Source organism: Octopus sinensis, linkage group LG3 (genome assembly GCF_006345805.1).
Source record: "Octopus sinensis linkage group LG3, ASM634580v1, whole genome shotgun sequence".
Lineage (NCBI taxonomy): Eukaryota > Metazoa > Mollusca > Cephalopoda > Octopoda > Octopodidae > Octopus > Octopus sinensis.
The window spans coordinates 87,392,780-87,412,949 of record NC_042999.1 but is presented as its reverse complement, the minus strand read 5'-3'; the positions used below and the strand labels follow the sequence as shown (position 1 = coordinate 87,412,949).

The window sequence follows — 20,170 nt, the reverse complement described above, 5'->3', positions numbered from 1 at the left end:
TCAAATCAAGTCACTTGTCTAGTAAGTAAACCTCCGAAAAAACAAAACTTTTATAAAGCACGAAATTTCTACTTGCCCTGCTTCTATCACAGAATAATGGAACTAAACCTTAGAAATGAATAAATAAATTTTAGAACAAATCTTATCAACAGTTATAAATCCACGCTGTATATCAAAACAACGGTTCTGCTTGTAAGCAGTACTTGGTTAACATCTTTGCCATTGTTTCTTTCCCGTTTATATACGTTCATTAGCTTATTTTCGTTTTGCTCTTATCTATCCTTCCATCATTCTATTTATATGTGGCTCTCTTTAATCGTTTCATCTCATGCTGCTATCCTTTCAACCTCTCCCCTTACCACCATTTCCTTTGACATTTTATTGGCTTCATTCCTCACGTTTCTCACTCTTTTTCCCTCTCCTTCTCTCTCTCTCTCTCTCTCTCTCACACACACACACACACATACACACACATGCATATACACATACACATACACATACACACACACACACACATACAAACACACTATCTATCATCCTATCTCTTAACCTACCTCACTCATTCTCCCACGCCTTCTCTCTCCCTTTCTGTTTATTTCTCTCTCTCTCCCTCTTTCACTCTGTCTTTCATACTCTGTCCTTTCCCACGTATTCTCTCGTTTCCTTTCTCTCTCTCTCTCTCTCTCTCTCTCTCTCTCTCTCTCTCACACACACACACACACACACACACACACACACGCACGCACGCACACGAGCTCATATTACCTTCATTTTTACGAACTCGTAAGAGGTCCTGTACAAAATAGCTTGACCTACAAGAAATAGCAACCACATATCCCTCAACTCTACCTAAACTAGGAAAATAACACCTTGCATAATATAGTTCTGCATTTCCTCATGAAAATGGGATACATGTGTTCTAACAGCTGAAAATAAGAGCCAAATTTCCCTCTACCTCCTTAAAAACGTAAAAAAGAAAGAATATATTGAATAATTTTTTTCTTAGAAACCTAGATTACTTTTTATCATTGTCCAGCTCAGTTAGACATGACTTGAAAATAAACAACACGGCACAGTCACTGCTTTGAATGTGCGTATATTGGGTCAGAATGAAATAGGGCTACATGACAGAAACACCAGAACTGAAAAAAAATTGCCCAAAAATAATAGTAATAAATATTTATCATTGACCAATATTTATTTCTTTACTACCCACAAGGGGCTAAACACAGAGGGGACAAACAAGGACAGACAAGGGGATTAAGTTGATTACATCGACCCCAGTGCGTAACTGGTACTTAATTTGTCGACCCCGAAAGGATGAAAGGCAAAGTCGACCTCGGCGGAAATTGAACCCGGAACGTAACGACATACGAAATACGGCTACGCATTTCGCCCGGCGTGCTAACGTTTCTGCCAGTTCGCCGCCTTTATCATTGACCAATATTGTTTTTCTCTATACTCCATAGATATCTCTTGTTTACATTTTAATGTCCCATGCATTAAGTATGTTAAAACCAACAGAAATATAAACAAACGCTGCGTTAAAAGTAGATATTTTGGGGGAAAAAAGCTGCACTGAGTGAGAAAGTATCTCAAAATAGATATGATTAGCATTATATCATTCCTTTCTTTTTTCCCCCGAAACGACATCAGTGCTTCACATCCATTTTGCCATCTTTGCTGTTTTCATATTCCCCTCTCTCTCATTCTTTTGTTCTCACCATTCTTCATCAAATCTATGCTTTTCGTCTTGCCTTTGCACTTGGAATATCGTTCTTGTTTGTGTATTATTGTTCTTAATTAGAATGTGAAATCTTGGGTTAACTATGAAAACATTTCCAAACAACTAAACACGCTATATCTCATGCTGTCTATCAATTAACACATCGTTAGTGTGAAAATAGAGAATCCGAAGCACTCACTGATTGTCTGTTTTTCTGTTTTATCAACAATTATTCCACAGGACAAAATTTTTTAGAAATGTGCAATAAGTTCGATTGATATGAAGATAGAATTTAACGTTTCGGTATTTCGTCCTTCGTCAGTGGGTGAAGCAAACAGAGAAAGTAATTGTTGTCGCTTTAACCGCTGAAAAGTAGTAGTAGTAGTAGTAGTAGTAGTAGTAGTAGTAGTAGTAGTAGCAGCAGCAGCAGCAGCAGCAGCAGCAGCAGCAGTAGTAGTAGTAGTAGTAGTAGTAGTAGTAGTAGTAGTAGTAGCAGCAGCAGCATCAGCTGCAGCAGTAGTAGTAGTAGTAGTAGTAGTAGTAGTAGTAGTAGCAGCAGCAGCAGTAGTAGTAGTAGTAGTAGTAGTAGTAGTAGTAGTAGTGATGGTGGGGGTGGAGGTGGTCGTGGTGGTGGTCGTCGTCGTCGTCGTACTGGTAGTGGTCTTCGTAGGATGAGGAGGAGAATAAGGAAAATAAGGAGGAAGAGGATTGCAATAAATAGCAAGAACTTTAAAGTGTCGTACTAGATGCCTTTTAAATTTTTTTTAAAGTTTACCTTGTATCCATCAAACTGGAGTAAATAATAATAGCTCATGGGCTCGTCGTTTTATCAGACTATCAATCATGCACAATCCTCTAAGTAAATTAGTATGAGAAAAACAAGAAAATTCGTGATAGTGGTGTCTGACGTTACATGCAGAGCATCATAACTTGTTTGACATTTGCATTGCGTTTTTATTATTCTTCCGTTTTATTTTGATATGCGCGTTGCATTTTTATTCTCTTCTTCCGTTTTACAAATCCAGTGTGCACAGTGCTTCGATGGTTGTGGAAAAGACGATTGACTAAAATACTCTGTGATAGATTAGCAGAAATAGTAAATTACTTGATTAAAGGACCTTACATTCTAACTTCGAATCTTGTCGCAGTAGATGTTTTCCTTATCTGATTCAAGCACTGATACGTCAATATAACCGACTGTTCCCGTCTCCAAAAATCTATGATCTTGAGTTTATCTTTGAAAATTTGATTGGTTGAGTCATTATAACATCGAATAGAATGTTTTTGCTAAAGTCAAATCTTGCCGAGGCCAACTTTTTCTTTCACCCTCCAGGGGTCGAAAATATGGAGTACCACTAAAGTATACTGGTCGACAAAATAAAGTACCAGTCAAATACTGTCAGCGTTTTAACCGACTCTCTCTCCCCTTCAACATTCATGACCTGCACCTGAGTCAGAAGTTATTTGAAATCATTATCGAAGCTTGGCTCTCTAGATTTGCTTATTCTATTCGTTTCAATAATGTAAGTTAATCTCTTGTATTAATCACAATAAATAACAGTAGCCATCATATGATCAAAGTTAGGCCACCTGTAACTGTTCTTAAACTTCTAACATAAAAACGGATACCGTTATTTCCAAATGGCACATAGTCAACAGCTTCTCCAAAGTAAGATTCAATGAAATTACTGAATAAGCGGCTAATTGACAGAGTCATAGATTGTCGGAGAGAATGGCTTACGGTATACGTTGCAGGTCTCTGTCAACTCGGAATACCGGATTACAGGAAAAGTAACGAATGGATTAATGGGGGCGAGTGCGAATTCTTTCATCAGATATTGACTAGGAAACATGAAGCCTACGTAGAAGTAAATTAATCAGATATGTTTATGGACTGGCGACTCATAGAACGGGGGTTCAAATCGATTGCTAGCATTCTGTTGTATACTTCAGCAATTCACTAAATTCAACACACCTTCATACATTTAGGTGTCATAAATACATAACAAATAATCTGGATTATTTGTGAAGGAGTTGCAGTTGATGATGTAGGTATGGGTATGAATAGGGTTACCCTTGATCCCCACCCACACCGGAGGGTGGTCGGTAAAGTTGATGAGATATATTTTTATTTCCCCTATCATCTTCAAGCCTACCCTACGTACATCTATTTTGAACACAGTTTAACTTCTGAATGCACTAGCATTTTAAAATTCATGGGGGATTTTACGAGAAATACGTTAAAAATGTCACATTAAAAGAAACTACTTCTCCATCAGAGTTCCGCAGTATATGCGTTTCAGCCATCAAAGCATTATATGTAAGATTTACAGCACTATAAAACAAGAAGCTGTGGATGTTAATATAATAAGAGTAAACTGCTAAAGGTTTAAAAATAAAATTAAATACGATATCACAGATAAATCAAAGGAATTGAAAGTTGGAGCTGTAACAGGGAGCTCGAGATATTTCTTTGTAAGTGTAAAATAATGAAATCATCAGACTGTTTCTGAACTGAAAGCCTAGTGAATAGAAGTGTTAGTGAGGAGTAAAATATACGATAGGCAGGGCGTCAAATTTTGTATAATGTTTTGTATAATAGTGTAGGAGTGTGGTAAAAAATATATTGGCGTAGTCGTGATTATGTAGTAAGAAATTTGCTTCTCAGCCACATGGTTCTAGGTTCAGCCCACAACGTGATATCTTCGGCAAGTATCTTCTACTATAGCCCCAGGCCGACCAAAGCCTTGTGAGGCTTCGGCAAGCGGAAACTGAAAAGAGCGTGCTCTCTGTGTGTGTGTGTGTGTGCGCGTGCGTATGTGTGTATCTTTATTTGTTTGTCCCTCACCACCACGTAATAACCAGTGTTGGTTTGTTTACGTAACCCTCTAACTTAACGCATCGGCAAAAAGTAACCGATAAAATAAGTTCCAGGTTTTAAAAAATTATAAGTTCTGGAGTTGATTTGTTTGTCTAAAGCCTCCAGCGCGGTGCCCCAGCATGACCGCAATTTAATGACTGAAACAATTAAATGATATGTAGTGCACTAATATTCCACTAAACTCGCGAGAATACGTGTCAGAGCCTCTGAGAAAATTGGCTGAGGTGCACTGGCGTCCTATCTAAGAGGAAATATTTTTCTCAACCTTTTCACACCGAGAAATGGAATTAAGCTCTATAAAAAATTGGTCAGAGTTTGCTAGATATGATTACAATCAAATTCTTACAATCATTACATAAGCGTAACATAGGAAACACAGGCTGAAAAGGTTATCTACACAAATCTTTATATCGTTGTAAATGTGATACAAATCTCAGACTACATAAGACTTTTTTTTAATATTTATTTTCCTAACGTTCATCGCTTGACTACTAGCAACTGTATCTAATTTCCCATTTATAACAAATCTCACTTGTAGGAAAATCTTGTGCGTGCGTGTGTGTGTGTGTGTGTGTGTGTGTGTGTGTGTGTGTGTGGTGTATGTATGTGTTACATGTATATTGAATGCTTATTTTTTTTCTTTCGTATACAACCAAAACACAGCGATTCAATTTGGTTGGTTACCGCCGGCCAAACGCTTGCCGCGCTTTATAATTATAAAAAAATGTTACCGTCCGATCCACGAAACTGTGTCATTCGATGGAGTCTCGTTTGGAGAGTTGTAGCATTCGTATAAACGTGGGTCAAATGGCACATAAGCTCCGATCGCAAATGAGAATGTCTCTAACAGGACTCGAACGTCAGGGTTTACATGGGCTTACTAAAAGCTTCCAGAAGATTCTTTTCACATTTGGATGCAAAATTAGATAGATAGATAGATACATACATACATACATACATACATACATACATACATACGTACGTACGTACGTACGTACATACATACATACATACATACATACATACATACATACATACATACATACATACATACATACATACATACATACGTACGTACGTACGTACGTACATACATACATACATACATACATACATACATACATACATACATACATACATACATATATATACACGCGCATGCACACACACACACACACACACACACACACACATATACACACTTACGGTGTGCGATGAATAGACTATCGTTTTAATTATGCAAAAATGAAAATGACTCTCACATCTCATTTTAACAGTTATATTTAGCAAAAGTACATAAAAGTATCTTGAAATACTAAAGAGTAAATTTATTCAATAAAATCGCCATTGGCTTCAACCCATGTCTCTAGACGACTTCGGAATCTCCTGCAACTCTTCTGGATATTCTCCTTATTTAAGTTGGTGAATGCTGCCGTAATCCTTGCCGTCAATTCATCTTTGGTGTTATAAAGAGTTTTGTTGGTTTCTCGCTCAACTACGTCCCACATATAATGATCAAGGGGGTTGCACTCTGGGGAGTTAGGTGGCCAGATGTCAGGGGTGATGCGGTCGCAGAAATTGTCTGACAGCAATGACTGGGTTCTCCTGTCTGTGTGTCCTGTTGCAGAGTCCTGTTTCCAGACATAGGAAATGTGCAGAGTCCTGTTTCCAGACATAGGAAATGTACAGAGTCCTGTTTCCAGATATAGGATCTTCCAACAGCAGCCCTCTTCACCCAGGGCAGCACTACCTCCTCCACACACTTGATGTAGGCCTCCTTGTTGAGTCTGAGACCGTATGGGAAGATGAATGGAAACATAACATCGCCATCACTACTGATGACTCCAAATACCATGATGTTGACTAGACGTTTGGTTTTTATTATTTTCGGTCAGCGGCGGTTCGTGTATAAGAACTGCGGAACTGCAGCACCCCCCACTTCCACTCGATATTATCGATAACATTCAATATAATGAGTCCTTTTTTCTTTAATTCTTTCTTTATACTTGTACATTATATAATCCTTAAGCTTAATGTTAGTAGCCATCCTCTAGTTTATGAAAAAAATACAAAAGTCCTTGTATAGAACTGTGCGCTTCACAGTTCCAACAACGCGGTGTTTAACCGTTGTGCGCATGCTCACATGTCTGAGATAGGAAGCTTCACATAAGGGAGAGACAGCACTGCGTGAACGATAGTGCCGAGTGAAAGGTAGTGTTTCTTTTTGACCCCGCATGTGTTTGTGCTAAAACGTGAACCGATCAAGTTTATGTACAAACTTTCTTTTTATATGTTTGTTTCCTTTTACACACTATTAAAACAACGGCTAAAAATTTTGTGAAGCAGCACTCCCACTAATTTTATCTACCAGCCACCACTCTCTTGGTACATGTTCGTATTGGAGCTTCCAGCACGAATGCCAAGCAGTACAGCATGTCGTTTCCAAATTTCTGGCAGAGTGTATTGCGTCATGGGGCTGTTTTTCTCCTAGACGGTGCCCAACTGACCCAACTATACTGTTTAGATGTGCACGTGCAAGATTATAAAAGTATAAAATAGAGACAATTTACCCATCGCCCTCTTTATCTATGTATGTATGTATGTATGTATGTATGTATGTATGCCTGTTAATGCCTCTCAAATATTATGCCAGCCAGGATTGACTGTAAGAGGTGTCAGCGGGGTTTTTGATAAAGTTCTGGGATGTATTATAGTTAGATCTGCTCAACATTACCAATGATGGCAACGTTAATCGAATGAGGATTTAGCTTTAAACCGGGATACTCTAAGTTCATATCCGAGGAAGCATCTGCTGCATTGTCAATTGTGAGCAGCAGCCAGTGTGAGGAAAGCCCACTCCTGTTCGATCCCATTAATGCAAGACTGAATGGGGGTGTCATGCATCAACAATCCCTTGACTGCCGCCATACAAACGCTACATGAATCCAAAGATAAACAGCACAAAAACAGCTCCACTAAGTTTTTAACTGCATTTATGCAAGAGTTTCAAATCACAAGACACAGAAGTAACAGCGTAACATTCATGTGATCGCGCCCAAACTTCCTAACTAGGCAGACTGTCGAAAAGTCAATGCTGTAATCAACTGCAGATGAACCACGACAGCAGCGACTAGACTTTGTAATACCAACGCTACAGTCTCGTATTAATCCATATGTTCGCGTAGAGAGGTTTTCCTACACCTACGTTGACACACATTTGCGAGGTGTCACACACGGTCCTAACCACTTGGTCCTCAGAGTGAACGCACTGAAAGACTGTACAACTTTGAAACCTTCTGAAGATAGATTTTTTTTTATTTATTGATTTATCTATGTATATATTTATTCTATTTTATTTAATATAATTATTAATGTTTCTTTATTCCAGGGACCCTAACAAAAATTGGGGTGAACAAAATTTACAAGAATGGCCAGTTCACACAGCTGCACAAAAAGAGTACCTATATTTGAATGCTGATAACGTGCATAACTTATTGACTGGTAAAGGCTTGAGAGCCAAGGAATGTGCCTTCTGGAAAGAATATCTACCTCGACTAGTGGCAGCAACTTGTGAGTAGAAATTCCTTTCTTCTAGTGTCGATAGATATAAACATGCTCCGTTAATATCAATTTTACTAACATGATTACATCTGACAAGTTAGAATTTGTCTCATCAGTTTTGTTATCCATTTCTGAAATTTCATTTAAATAATTATTTCTCATTTACATACTCAGAGAACTCTCTGAGTGCAAATTCTCTGTTTAAGATGCCGCAGGATTCACCATGTGAAAATGAAACTCTCTGGTTACCAAAATAACGTAAACATTAATTTTTAAGAAATACATATTTCTATTCAGCGATTCTTTTCATTTTTTTTTTTTTTTTTCATATAACAAACTTTACCATGTCCATTCAAAAAGATTCATTAAATGTATAATGGTGTTAAACAATGAAAAATGTCATGTCTAATATATCGTTATGATACTTTTTTATTAAAATACATTCGCGAAAATACAATAACACTTTCCTTAATTCTGTATATGAAAAGATATTTCGTCTTGCTGGAAAAAATATTACGCATATCTCTATACTTTGATTTGACTTTATATTACATTGTATTAGACGTTTTTTCATTAACGTATAGACACAGAGAAATGAATATTTCCTATCTCTTTGATATTAATGCATTAAGTCAGTAGACTAAACTTTTTATATTCTCGTCGCTTCTATAAAATAACTATTCTATATTATATATGTGTCTGCAAGTGTGTGTGTATGTGTGTGTGTGCGTGTGTGCGTGTGCGTGTGTGTGTGTGTGCATGCGTCTGTGTGTACGTGTGTGTGTGAACATGATGATGGATCTCTTGTCTGAGAACGGCGGATAAATGTGCTAATGTTCGGTCAACTCAACAATTTAACTGTTTAACCACCATGCAGAATGGCTGAGTATCCCCCCACACACACACACTTGTCCTCTAAATGTAATACTCAAGCAGAATTATCGTAACAGAGTGTGAGAGTGCTTGAACATTGAATGCTCATACGATAGGCTTCTGTACAGTTTCCGCTTCTATGCAATTTTACTCAAGGTATGGGTTTACTGTAAGGGGACAGTAAAGCATATTTGCCAAAGATACCATGCACAGGAACATAATTCCTGAGATACCTTCTTATATATATATATATAATATATATATATATATATATATGCATAAAATTTATTATTATTGCTATTATTATTATCATCATCATCATTATCATTCACTAACACTCGGGTAAATCTTAGTTCAGGGTTTTTCTTTACTTGAAAGCCGGTAATAACAAATTACCAAAGGTTTCAAACCTGTGTCTCAAGGAGACAAAAAATTCCTTAGGACACGAGCTGAACCCAACAATGCTATTTTCTGGATCACTTTAAGTTTGATAGAGCTCCAAAATTCTTGATGTGCTTATTACTGGCAGAATGGTTAGCACCCTGGGCAAAATGCTCACCGGCTTTTCGTCTGTCTTTATGTTCTAAGTTCAAATCCCGCCGAGGTCGACTTTGCCATTCATGTTTTCGGGGTCTATAAATCAAGTACCAGTAAAATACTGGGTCGATGTAATCGATTAGTCCCCTCCCCAAAATTTCAGGTGTTGTGTCTATAGTAGAAAGGATTATTATCATAATTATTATTCAGTAATCTTATTTTTATCACGTGCTTTCACTGCACTACCGTGCGCAGGTCAGCGTGCCTTGGGTATGTGCTGTGATTATTGTGGAGCTTCTATTTTCACTGTATTGAAAGTGTGTTACGTAGGATAAGGTGCCTAGTAGTGCTATTTCCTGTATGCTATATATACTTGTAAATCCTGAAGTTTTTGTTTTATATCTGTCTGAATATTTTTTATCATACCTAATGCGCCTACTATAATAGGAATTGCTTTTGTTTTTAGGCTCCACATTCGAGTTACCTCTATTTCCAAATCTTTGTATTTTGAAAGTTTCTCCGTTTCTTTTAGAGAAACATTGTTACCTGTTGGTATTGAAACATCAATTAGAAAGTTTTTTTTCTTGGTTATCTCTGATAACTATATCCGGCCTTTTAGTCTTGATTTTTCTATATGTGTGTATGGTTGCTTTCTCATTTTCTGTGACCTTTTCTGAGGTGTGCCTATACCAACTTTTTTCTGTTGTTATTCCACAGTGTTGGCATAACTTCCAGTGTATATAGGTTCCAAGTCTATCGTTTCTGTGAATATATTCATTCTTTGCCAGGACTGAGCAGCTAGAGACAATATGATTTATTGTTTCTTCTCCATCACCACATATTCTGCAGTTACTTGTATTTCTTTTCGTTATATATTTTTGACGATTTCAGATGGGAAGGCTTTGATTTTGTGCTGCAATTAGAAATCCTTGAGTCTCTGCTTTGAGTCCTGGGCTTCTCAGTCATTGTTGAGAGTTTGCTTTGTCTATTTCTTTTCTGTTTAGTTTAACCCAATATTTGCCATGTAGAGGTTTTTTTGCCATCAATTTATCATGATACGTTACTGTTCCAGTTTTAGTTTGTATTTCAGTTGTTTTACAGCTTTTGCTGTTTCTTCTTACTCTTCATAACTGTTAGGTACTATGACTTCTTTTTTTTTTGTATTTTTCAGAAAACAGCTTTTTGTTTTGTTCGTGTTTTATGGATATTTGTATCAGTTTTCTTTGCTTCTGATGTAGGAATTTCTGTAATACTATGGTGTTTATTTTGTAATAGTTTTCTAGCTGTATATAGCCTCTCAATACGTTGTATATGTAACCTTTTTATGTCAGATTTTGGGTGATGCATCCTGAATCCTGTTATTATTTTTCTTGTTTTCCTGTCTATTTTGATTAGTTTAGCTTAGTTAAGAATATTGTAGCTGTAACTTATAACTGAGACGGCTATAGTGTTGATACTTATCTTGTTTTTCGCATTGAAATTTGCTTTCAGTATTAGTCTAACTCGTATATTGTATTCCTTTTTTATCTTCTCTTACATTTGTGTATATTGTATCGAGTCTAGTACATCGATTCCTATGTATCTGTATGTCTGGCTTTGGTCTAATTCTTTTATTTCATTTGCTTTATCTAGTGTGATGCTACTCTTAACTAGTGTTCTTTTCAAGGTTGCTCTGGCACATTTTTAAAGCCAAATTTCATGTTTATTTAATTGGTAAATTCATGTACTGCCTAGTAGTAATGTTTCCAGATGTTTATCATTTGCAGCATAGTTTTAAATTTTCCATATACAAGAGATGGTTGATTGCCTTACTGTAACAGTTGTATCCACATCCAGTTTTGATTAGCATATCAGATAAAGGTGTCAGTGTCAAGCAGAAAAGGAGTGGAGAGAGCGTGTCTCCCTGGAATATACCTCTTCTAATGGGGATGATTTGGTTTTTTATGAGTCCCTCTTTCGTCTGGAGCTATAGCACTGTTTGCCACTTATTCATAGAATGTTTTGTATATTTTATGATTGTTACCTTGTTCATGGCTAGTGTTTCAAAAATCCATGTGTGAGGAATACTATCAAAAGCCTTTCAATAATCAATCCAAGCTATGCTTAGATCCTTCTCTTTCCTACGACTGTCTTCAGTTATGGCTATATTGATCAAGAGCTGATCTTTACATCCGTATGAGCCCTTGCAGTATCCTTTCTGCTCTTCTGAGAACAGGTTGTTTTCTTCCAGATGTTCTCCCATTCTCTGCGATATTATTGCAGTAAAGGCTTTGTAAATTGTAGGGAGACAAGTTATGGATCTGCAATTTGTGGGTTTGCCGTTTCAGTGGATTTGGAAATTAAGATAGTTTTCCCTTCTGTAAGCCATTCAGGCACTGTCTCTGGCTCTGCTAGTATTTCATTAAACTTCTCAGCCAACGTTTTGTATTCCTGTTAGATATTTTAACCAGAAGTTGGGGATCTTGTCGTGCCCGGGTGCCTTCTAGTTGCTTAGTTATTGCAGTACCTGGGTGACCTCTCTTCTGTTGTTATAGGAGTCCAGAGTTTAGTTCTATATTTAAGAGATGAGAAATTATGTACATTATTTACATTCGACGGATATTTGTCCTCATCTTGTTCGTTGTTAACACAACGTTTCGGCTGATATACCCTCCAGCCTTCTTCAGGTATCTTGGGGAAATTTCGAACCAGGGTTCTTATTCCTAAGGTATCTTTCGATGTTATCATCATTATTATTATTATTATTATTATTATTATTATTATTATTATTATTATTATTATTATTATTATTTATTATTATTATAATAATATTATTATTATTATTAATAATAATAATATATTATTATTATATTATTATTATTATTATTATTATTATTATATTATTATTATCAAAAAGGCGGCGAGCTGGCAGAACCGTTAGCTAGCCGGGCGAAATGCTCAGCAGCAATTCGTCTGTCTTCATGTTCTGAGTTCAAATTCCGCCGAGGTCGACTTTGCCTTTCATTCTTTCGGAGTCGATAGATTAAGTACCAGTGAAACACTGAGGTCGATTTAATGGACTACTCCCCTTCCCTCAAATTTCAAGCCTTGTGCCCATAGTAGAAAGGGTTATTGTCATTGTTATTATTATCATTATTATTATTATTATTATTATTATTATTATTATCATTATTATTATTATTATTATTATTATTATTATTATTATTACTTAGTCTACCCCCTACATATGTATATTACTGACAACTATAAGTGTGAGAAGAAAATTATTCACATAGATTCTGTAAATCATCGTGTATATCACATTGTGAATCTAACCACCCAATCAGTAAATATTGCGACTGTTCTCAGCATTCATTAATACTGACGCTGTAATTATGAATGCTCGGATAAATTTCGATTTATTCTGATGACTACTGAAAACCACGATAGCCCAGTACTAAGAAAATCTTGAATCGATGTATTATCAAGGCAGAGAAATAGAATATGATCTGCATGAAAATATAAAAATATTAGAAACAAAAAATATTCATCCCAGCTGAACAGGTTTTCAAAATAAAAATGGAAATTCTTAAATATGATGTGATATTCATTTATTGATTTTTGTCTAGAAAGTGCACAACTGTTTCGTGACTTCTGGTTTTGAATCCCAGAGGGAAAATTATTTGAGAATTGAATTTTTGTTTCTTTGTTTCTTTATCTTGTTTTGGTTTTTGTTTTTTTCTTCCTTTCTTTTTCTTTTTATCTTGATATTTGGTTTGAAGGCTCACATCTTAGCGTTCGGATCCCAATAGATCGGGCTTTGTCTTTCGTATTCGATAAAGCTGATCAATAAAATTGGAGTCTTGAATATGTGATATGAATATGCCTGTTTTTGCAAAAAATGTTCATTTATATTAAGAAATAAATAACATAAAACATTCGAATTCCTTCGCAATGCAATAAAGAAGAGGAATAAAATAAATACTCAACACTAAAGTTTAACGTTTATTGGAAGTTGAAACTTGGATTTACAATTTATAAAGTTTCGGCTTCTAATAACTATATATTAGACGAGTGATTGGGAAGCAAGGGGGTGGTGAAGTGGACGCTACAATTGCAGGTGCAGTCACAGAAATGCATCAGCTCCAACATTCGATCCTTAGAAGAGGAGACTTGGGGAAAAAAAAAGCAAAACACAGAGTTCATTTCGGTTTTTATGCCTGTCTTCTGAAGAATCACGAGAGTAACATTCCTCGACAGGCTGCGAAACTCGGAGATCAGGGAACATCTCCAGGTCGAGCCACTACTTCTCTGCATTGAAAGGTAATATGAACATGGGATGAAAATGTTGCGGGAAAGAATTGAACGACGTATTCTTCAAGCTGAGCCAACCGGCAGGAGACGTCGGAGTAAGCCAAGAATGAGTAGGTTGAAATAACATCCATGATCTCAGTTGGTCACACTTGAAAATTCAACCGGAAAGTGTAATGACGGTTATTTCTGACAGGATCCTATGGAGGAGATGCCTGAGGACTCTTCCTCCTCCACAACTCCTACAGAGATAGTGGGGCGGAGAAGACGAATAGGTGGCTTATATTGTATATGTTTACAGAAGTCTCATAACCAGATGATGGAAGAATATAAAACTTAATAATAATATTAATAATAATAATAATAATAATAATAATAATAATAATAATAATAATAATAATAATAATATAATAATAATAATCCTTTCTACTATAAGCACAAAGCCCGGATTTTTGTGGGGAGGGGAACAATCTATCACATCATCCCCAGTATTTGACTGGTACATAATTTATCGACCAAGAAAGAAGAAAGGCAAAGTCGACCTCGGCCGAATTTGAACTCAGAATGTAAACAAGGACGAAATCTCGCTAGGCATTTCGCCCAGTGTGCTAACGATTCTGCCAGCTCAAGTCCTGAAAGTTTGCAGGAGGGATCTAGTTGATGACATCAACCCAAGTATTCATCTAGTAATTATTTCATCAACCCCGAAAGTATGAAAGACAAAATTGACTCCGGTAGAATTTGAACTCAGAACGTAAAGAGCAAGAAGAAATGCCTCTAAGCATTTTATCCAACATGTGTGTGTGTGTGTGTGAGCTAACTCGCTCTCACACACACACACACACACACACACACACACCACACACACACACACATGTATATACATACGCATATAATTTTTATTCTTTTACGTGTTTCAGTCATTTGACTGCGGCCACGCTGGAGCACCACTTTGAAGGATTTTAGTCGACTCCAGCACTTATTTTTTAAGCGTGGTACTTATTATAGGTATCGTTTGCCGAGCCGCTAAGTTACGGGGACGTAGACACCCCAGTACCGATTATCAAGCGGTGATGGCGGGGGGGGGGGGCAAACAGACACAAAGACACACATAGGTATATAGGTCTATATATATATATATATATATATATATATATATATATATGTGTGTGTGTGTGTGTATGTATACATATATATATATACATATACATATATATATATATATACATACATATACATATACATATATATATATATATATATATATATATATATAATATATATATATATATATATATATATATATATATATATGTATATGTATATGTTGGTGTGTCAGTGTTTGTCCCCACCACCGTCGCTTGACAACTGATATTGGTGTGTTTACGTCAAATGCCTGAAACAAGTAAAAGAATAAAATAAAAGGACATGTACGACAGGCGTCTTTCAGTTTCCGTCTACCACATTCACTCACAAGGTTTGGTCGACTCGAGGGTATAGCAGAAGGCACTTATACACACACACACACACACCACACACACACATATATATATATATATATATATATATATATATATATATATATATATATATATATATATTATATATATATATATATATATATATATATATATATATATATATATATATATAATCGCATTCTAACAGGCAATTTAACAGTTAGAGATATACACACACTTATCTTAACCGTCTTTAACCATGCTAGTTTTGTTACTTCTGATCTATTCATTATACCAAGGTGAAATATCTTCTTATGTTAAATTTTAGCATAAAAATAACATATCTCTAGATGCTATGTTGTTGAGTGAAACCCTATGAGACAATTATGAATCGAGGTAACTGTCCCAGTAAACCAGATAAACACTTCAACTAAAGTGAGATGCAGACGATAACAGATTTATCAAGCTGGAGATGCGTGGGTAGATTACATTGGTTTGTTTTATTTGAAATTTGTGGTTGAAAAAGTACTGAGTGTATTAAAAATTTTTTTCCGATTTTTATCATTATTGCTGTTGCTGTTTTTATTATTATTATTATTATTATTATTATATTATTATTATTATTATTATTATTATTATTATTATTATTATTATTATCAAGTGAGAGAGCAGTGCAGGCCATCAAAGTGACACTGGCATAAATTATACGAGACCCAGTATACCCATCATGACTACCCGTCTGATAAGGGTACACCACTATATGTGCACGACTTGGTGATCTCATATCAAAATTAAAGCGCATGACCTTGCAGGTGGGGTCCAGCTAGAATTTTCTTCATGTCGAATAGCCCATCCTGCTCAAAAGATCCCTAAATAAGGGTTGTTTAAGGATGTTGAACAAAACAGCCATGTTTCCAAAGGGGAATTATCCAAATCCCAAAGAATTCCTCCCAACACATGGCTATGATGCTCCCTCACTACGTCTGCTCATGATCAGAGATGCTCATATCGTCAGCCACTAAGGGACATGCTCAACTGGTTAAGGTCAAGAAACCGACAAGCAAATCTGTGGTATTGAGCAGAATATTTGCTGTAGCTCGTCTTTTACACCAAGACAAAACAATGTATACGATAACACTTCCAATCAGTTAAGCCACGAGAGCCACTGCTTGGTACTGCATCAGGGCATTATTGTTATTATTCTTTCATTGCTTCTGAGTCGATAAAATAAGTAGCAGTTGAACATTGGGATAGATTTAATCAACAATCCCTCTTACGCAAAAGTACTGGCCTTGTACCAAAATTTGAAGCAATTATGAGCATATATATTGATATGTTTATGTATACATACATAAATGCGTTATATACATCTATATATATATATATGTGTGTGTGTGTGTGAACACAAATACATAAATATATATATATATTTGTAAATAGCAAGAGATTACATTAGAATTAAAAGTAATGCTATGCAACTTGGTAATAATCCTTGCCACATAAAATTCTCTTGACTGTTCTTTGATCCACTTCTTCACTACAGTTTCTAGGGGGTTCACAAAAGAATGTACGTAGTAAGTTTTAGCTGGCTAGTTTCTTTATTTGTTATTGTTGCATAGAATATTTCCTTTTTTCATTTGGATGGTAGGGGTTATTATCAGGCAGGTCATGGTTTTAGTACAGAAATTTGTTTTAATTGCGCTTTGATGTTCCCGAAATAATTTGAGTAGGTGTTAAATTTATTAGTTTATATGTTTCTCTTTAAGTATTCATTGTTCTATATGCATTTTGGTTAGTATATAGAGATTTTAACCCTTGTATTTTATAGCGGTACAGTTTGTGGGTTTATAAATATTTCTTCCATCCTGTTTCGAACGTGACTATTCCATAATGTATTATTTTAGGCCTCTGGATATATGCGAAAGTGGGTTTACGTATTTATATTTTTCATGTATAAAAATGGGAATGAAAATAAACTTCAGTTTAATTTTTTAAAAAAGGTTTAAAAATTAAAAATTTCAAAATTTGAAATTAAAAAAGAAAAGAAGAAGTATTAATTAAAAAAGAAAGATGTCTTCCAACTTGCTTGAATACAAATATATATTTCATGTATGCGAATGTAAGTTTGTAGTAGTATACTAGAAAATATTTTGTGGGAATTCTTGTTGGAGAGAAACTTCTAGATAATTTCTAGAATATTTGTTTAGTGTAAAGCTGGAAAAGTGTGTTTTATGAATGTTATAAAGATAATTTATGGTGTAGGCGGGTGGAGGGAGTTGGTGAGATATTAACATGTTCAGCCGTCAGAAAAAATTATTGGTTTAAAATGCTTTAGTGTTTTTGAGATTTTGTGCTTGCATGGCGAGACTAGTTCAGAGTTTCTGTTCAGAATCTGGTCTATGAATGTTAGAATGTTGCTCATTAGTACAAAATTGGCAGGGTTTGTAGTTACCTCAGTATGGTTGTGCGAGGGAGACTATTTACCAAATGAAGCTAAATGGAGTATTTTTAATTCTAATGTCCATGTGTGTGGATAGTGGCATATCACTCTTCCTGTTTGTGTTGCGAAAAGTGTGCGTGTATTGGTTGTATCGTGCATTAAACTGGTTTGCTGTAGATCTTATACATGTAAATATAGTAGTTGGTTCGTGTTCGTGGTTACAGTTGCGCATAAATATACTATAGCTCCATGTCGGTTAATACTTTATGAATGAATTTTATTGACTGAAACTATGTGAATGCCCGTCATATATATTATATATATATATATATATATATATATATAATATATATATTATATATATATATATATGTATGTATACATATACATATATAATATATATTATATATTATATATATATATATAGAGAGAGAGAGAGAGCATAGATAGATAGATAGATAGATAGATAGATAGATAGATAGATAGATAGATAGATAGATAGATAGATAGATAGATAGATAGATAGATAGACAGATAGATAGATAGATAGGTATGTATGTATGTAGGTAGGTAGGTAGGTAGCTTCTAGCTAGTTAGGTATGTATGTATGTATGTATGTAGGTAGGTAGGTAGGTAGGTAGGTAGGTAGATATGTATGTATGTATGTACGTATGTATATACAGAGAGAGGGGAGAAAGATAGGAAGAGAGAGAGACACAGAGAGAGCGGGAAAGAGAGTAGAAGACAGAGAGATCCGTGAGGTGTAGATATGGATGTTTTCAAAGAAAATTTGGACACAGTTTTATCTGTAGTACCAGATGAACCCATATCACGGTAGAAAACACAAAGAGCAGTTCTGTCAAGCTCGCTACTTCACCAGCAAGTGTTCTGGAGGGGAAGTCTGGAAGTGAGTATGGAATAAAAGTCAATCACTCTACATAGACATACTAGGTAGCTGTCCGAGAAGCCCACAGATCTTGAGAGGCCCAGAACTGGTATACATAAGCTGTGTTTATTCATGTAGCTCCTTAGGAAAGCAATGTAGTAGTTTCCTTATTATATTGCTTTCTTCGGGAGCTTACAACACAATTAAAGTGAACTTCACTAGAATCATTGATCTTCGTGGCAGATCTGAGGATTTTTCCAACCGTTGGATTTTGCGCTTTGGATATAGAGGATATAGTTACGCAGAATCATCCGGTTGTTTGCAGAATTAGATTTGACAAGCACGAAACGACTAATGTACAAGAATTGTGAGTAATGCAGTATAATTTTAGTTCAATGGAACTTTGGCTTTCACTATTCTGTTAGCGTTTCTGCTCGGCAAGGAATACATTTCTCATTCCAGTTCTAATGAGGGGAGCATGTCAGAATAATTGACGTGACTATCTATTGAAAGAACTGCTCTTCACTGTTTGTGTATACGTTCTCATATATATGCACAAAAACATTTCTAGCCGTGTGTGTATGAGTGTGTGTTTCTGCGTGTGTGTGTGTGTGTGTACGCAAGTAGATCAGACAAATATACATATATACGTGTATAAAACATGTTCAAATATGTTAAAACGCACAGACATATGCAAGCAAGTGCGCACATGTTTATATATGTACAGACACGTGCGCATATCCGTGCGTGTATATGTGTTTGAGGGTGTGGGGAATGTTTGCGCGAGTGTACATATCCTGGCTAGTTTAGAATTTCATAGCTTAGTGATAAGTCTGTTTAAATAACTCAAGTATCACATTGTAGAACCATCATAAATTACGTTTTGCAAAAAGGGAAACCATGTATGTATTCGTGCATATATATATATATATATATATATCTTATATATATATCTAATATATATATATATATATATATATATATGTATGTATGTATGATGTATGTATGTATGTATGTATGTATATACACATATATGCATACAGATATATACATATATATATACATACACACACACACACATATATATATATTATATATATATATATATATATATATATATTATATATATATATATAAGCAATAAAGGGTTTAGCAACGAATTGCCTTACCACATACCGAATTTAGAAATAGCAGTCAAAGAGTTATAGCTATTTCTTCTACTAAAAAGGGAGATCTCAGTAAAAACACAGCAATTGGAAGGCAGACACAAACAGGTAAGAGAGAATGAATTGACGGCAATCTATCATACAATTTTAAGTTATCTACGGACGCACGTTTCGAAATCAAGTTTTTAGGAAAGCATAAGAATTAAATATCAAATAATTCTACCTTACCCAAACTTCTTTTCTCTTCAGCGTAGAATACTATAATCATAAATGATTATATATTGAATTTTGAGATACTAGAAGGCACCAACTCAACTCAGTATCAGAGCGAGCTAGAATCCGCAACTAGT

The 20,170-nt window shown here is 35.4% G+C and overlaps 1 protein-coding gene across 2 annotated transcripts in view; it reads left to right on the top strand.

The window, feature by feature from the left end:
* Nucleotides 1-20,170, top strand: part of LOC115209084 (acetylcholinesterase) — a 163,301-nt gene that overhangs the window by 118,290 nt on the left and 24,841 nt on the right. For both annotated transcript variants that reach the window (XM_036501131.1, XM_029777194.2), the window contains exon 3: nucleotides 7,996-8,177. In XM_036501131.1, the coding sequence (XP_036357024.1) occupies nucleotides 7,996-8,177 (182 nt within the window). The remainder of the gene's footprint in view (nucleotides 1-7,995; nucleotides 8,178-20,170) is intronic.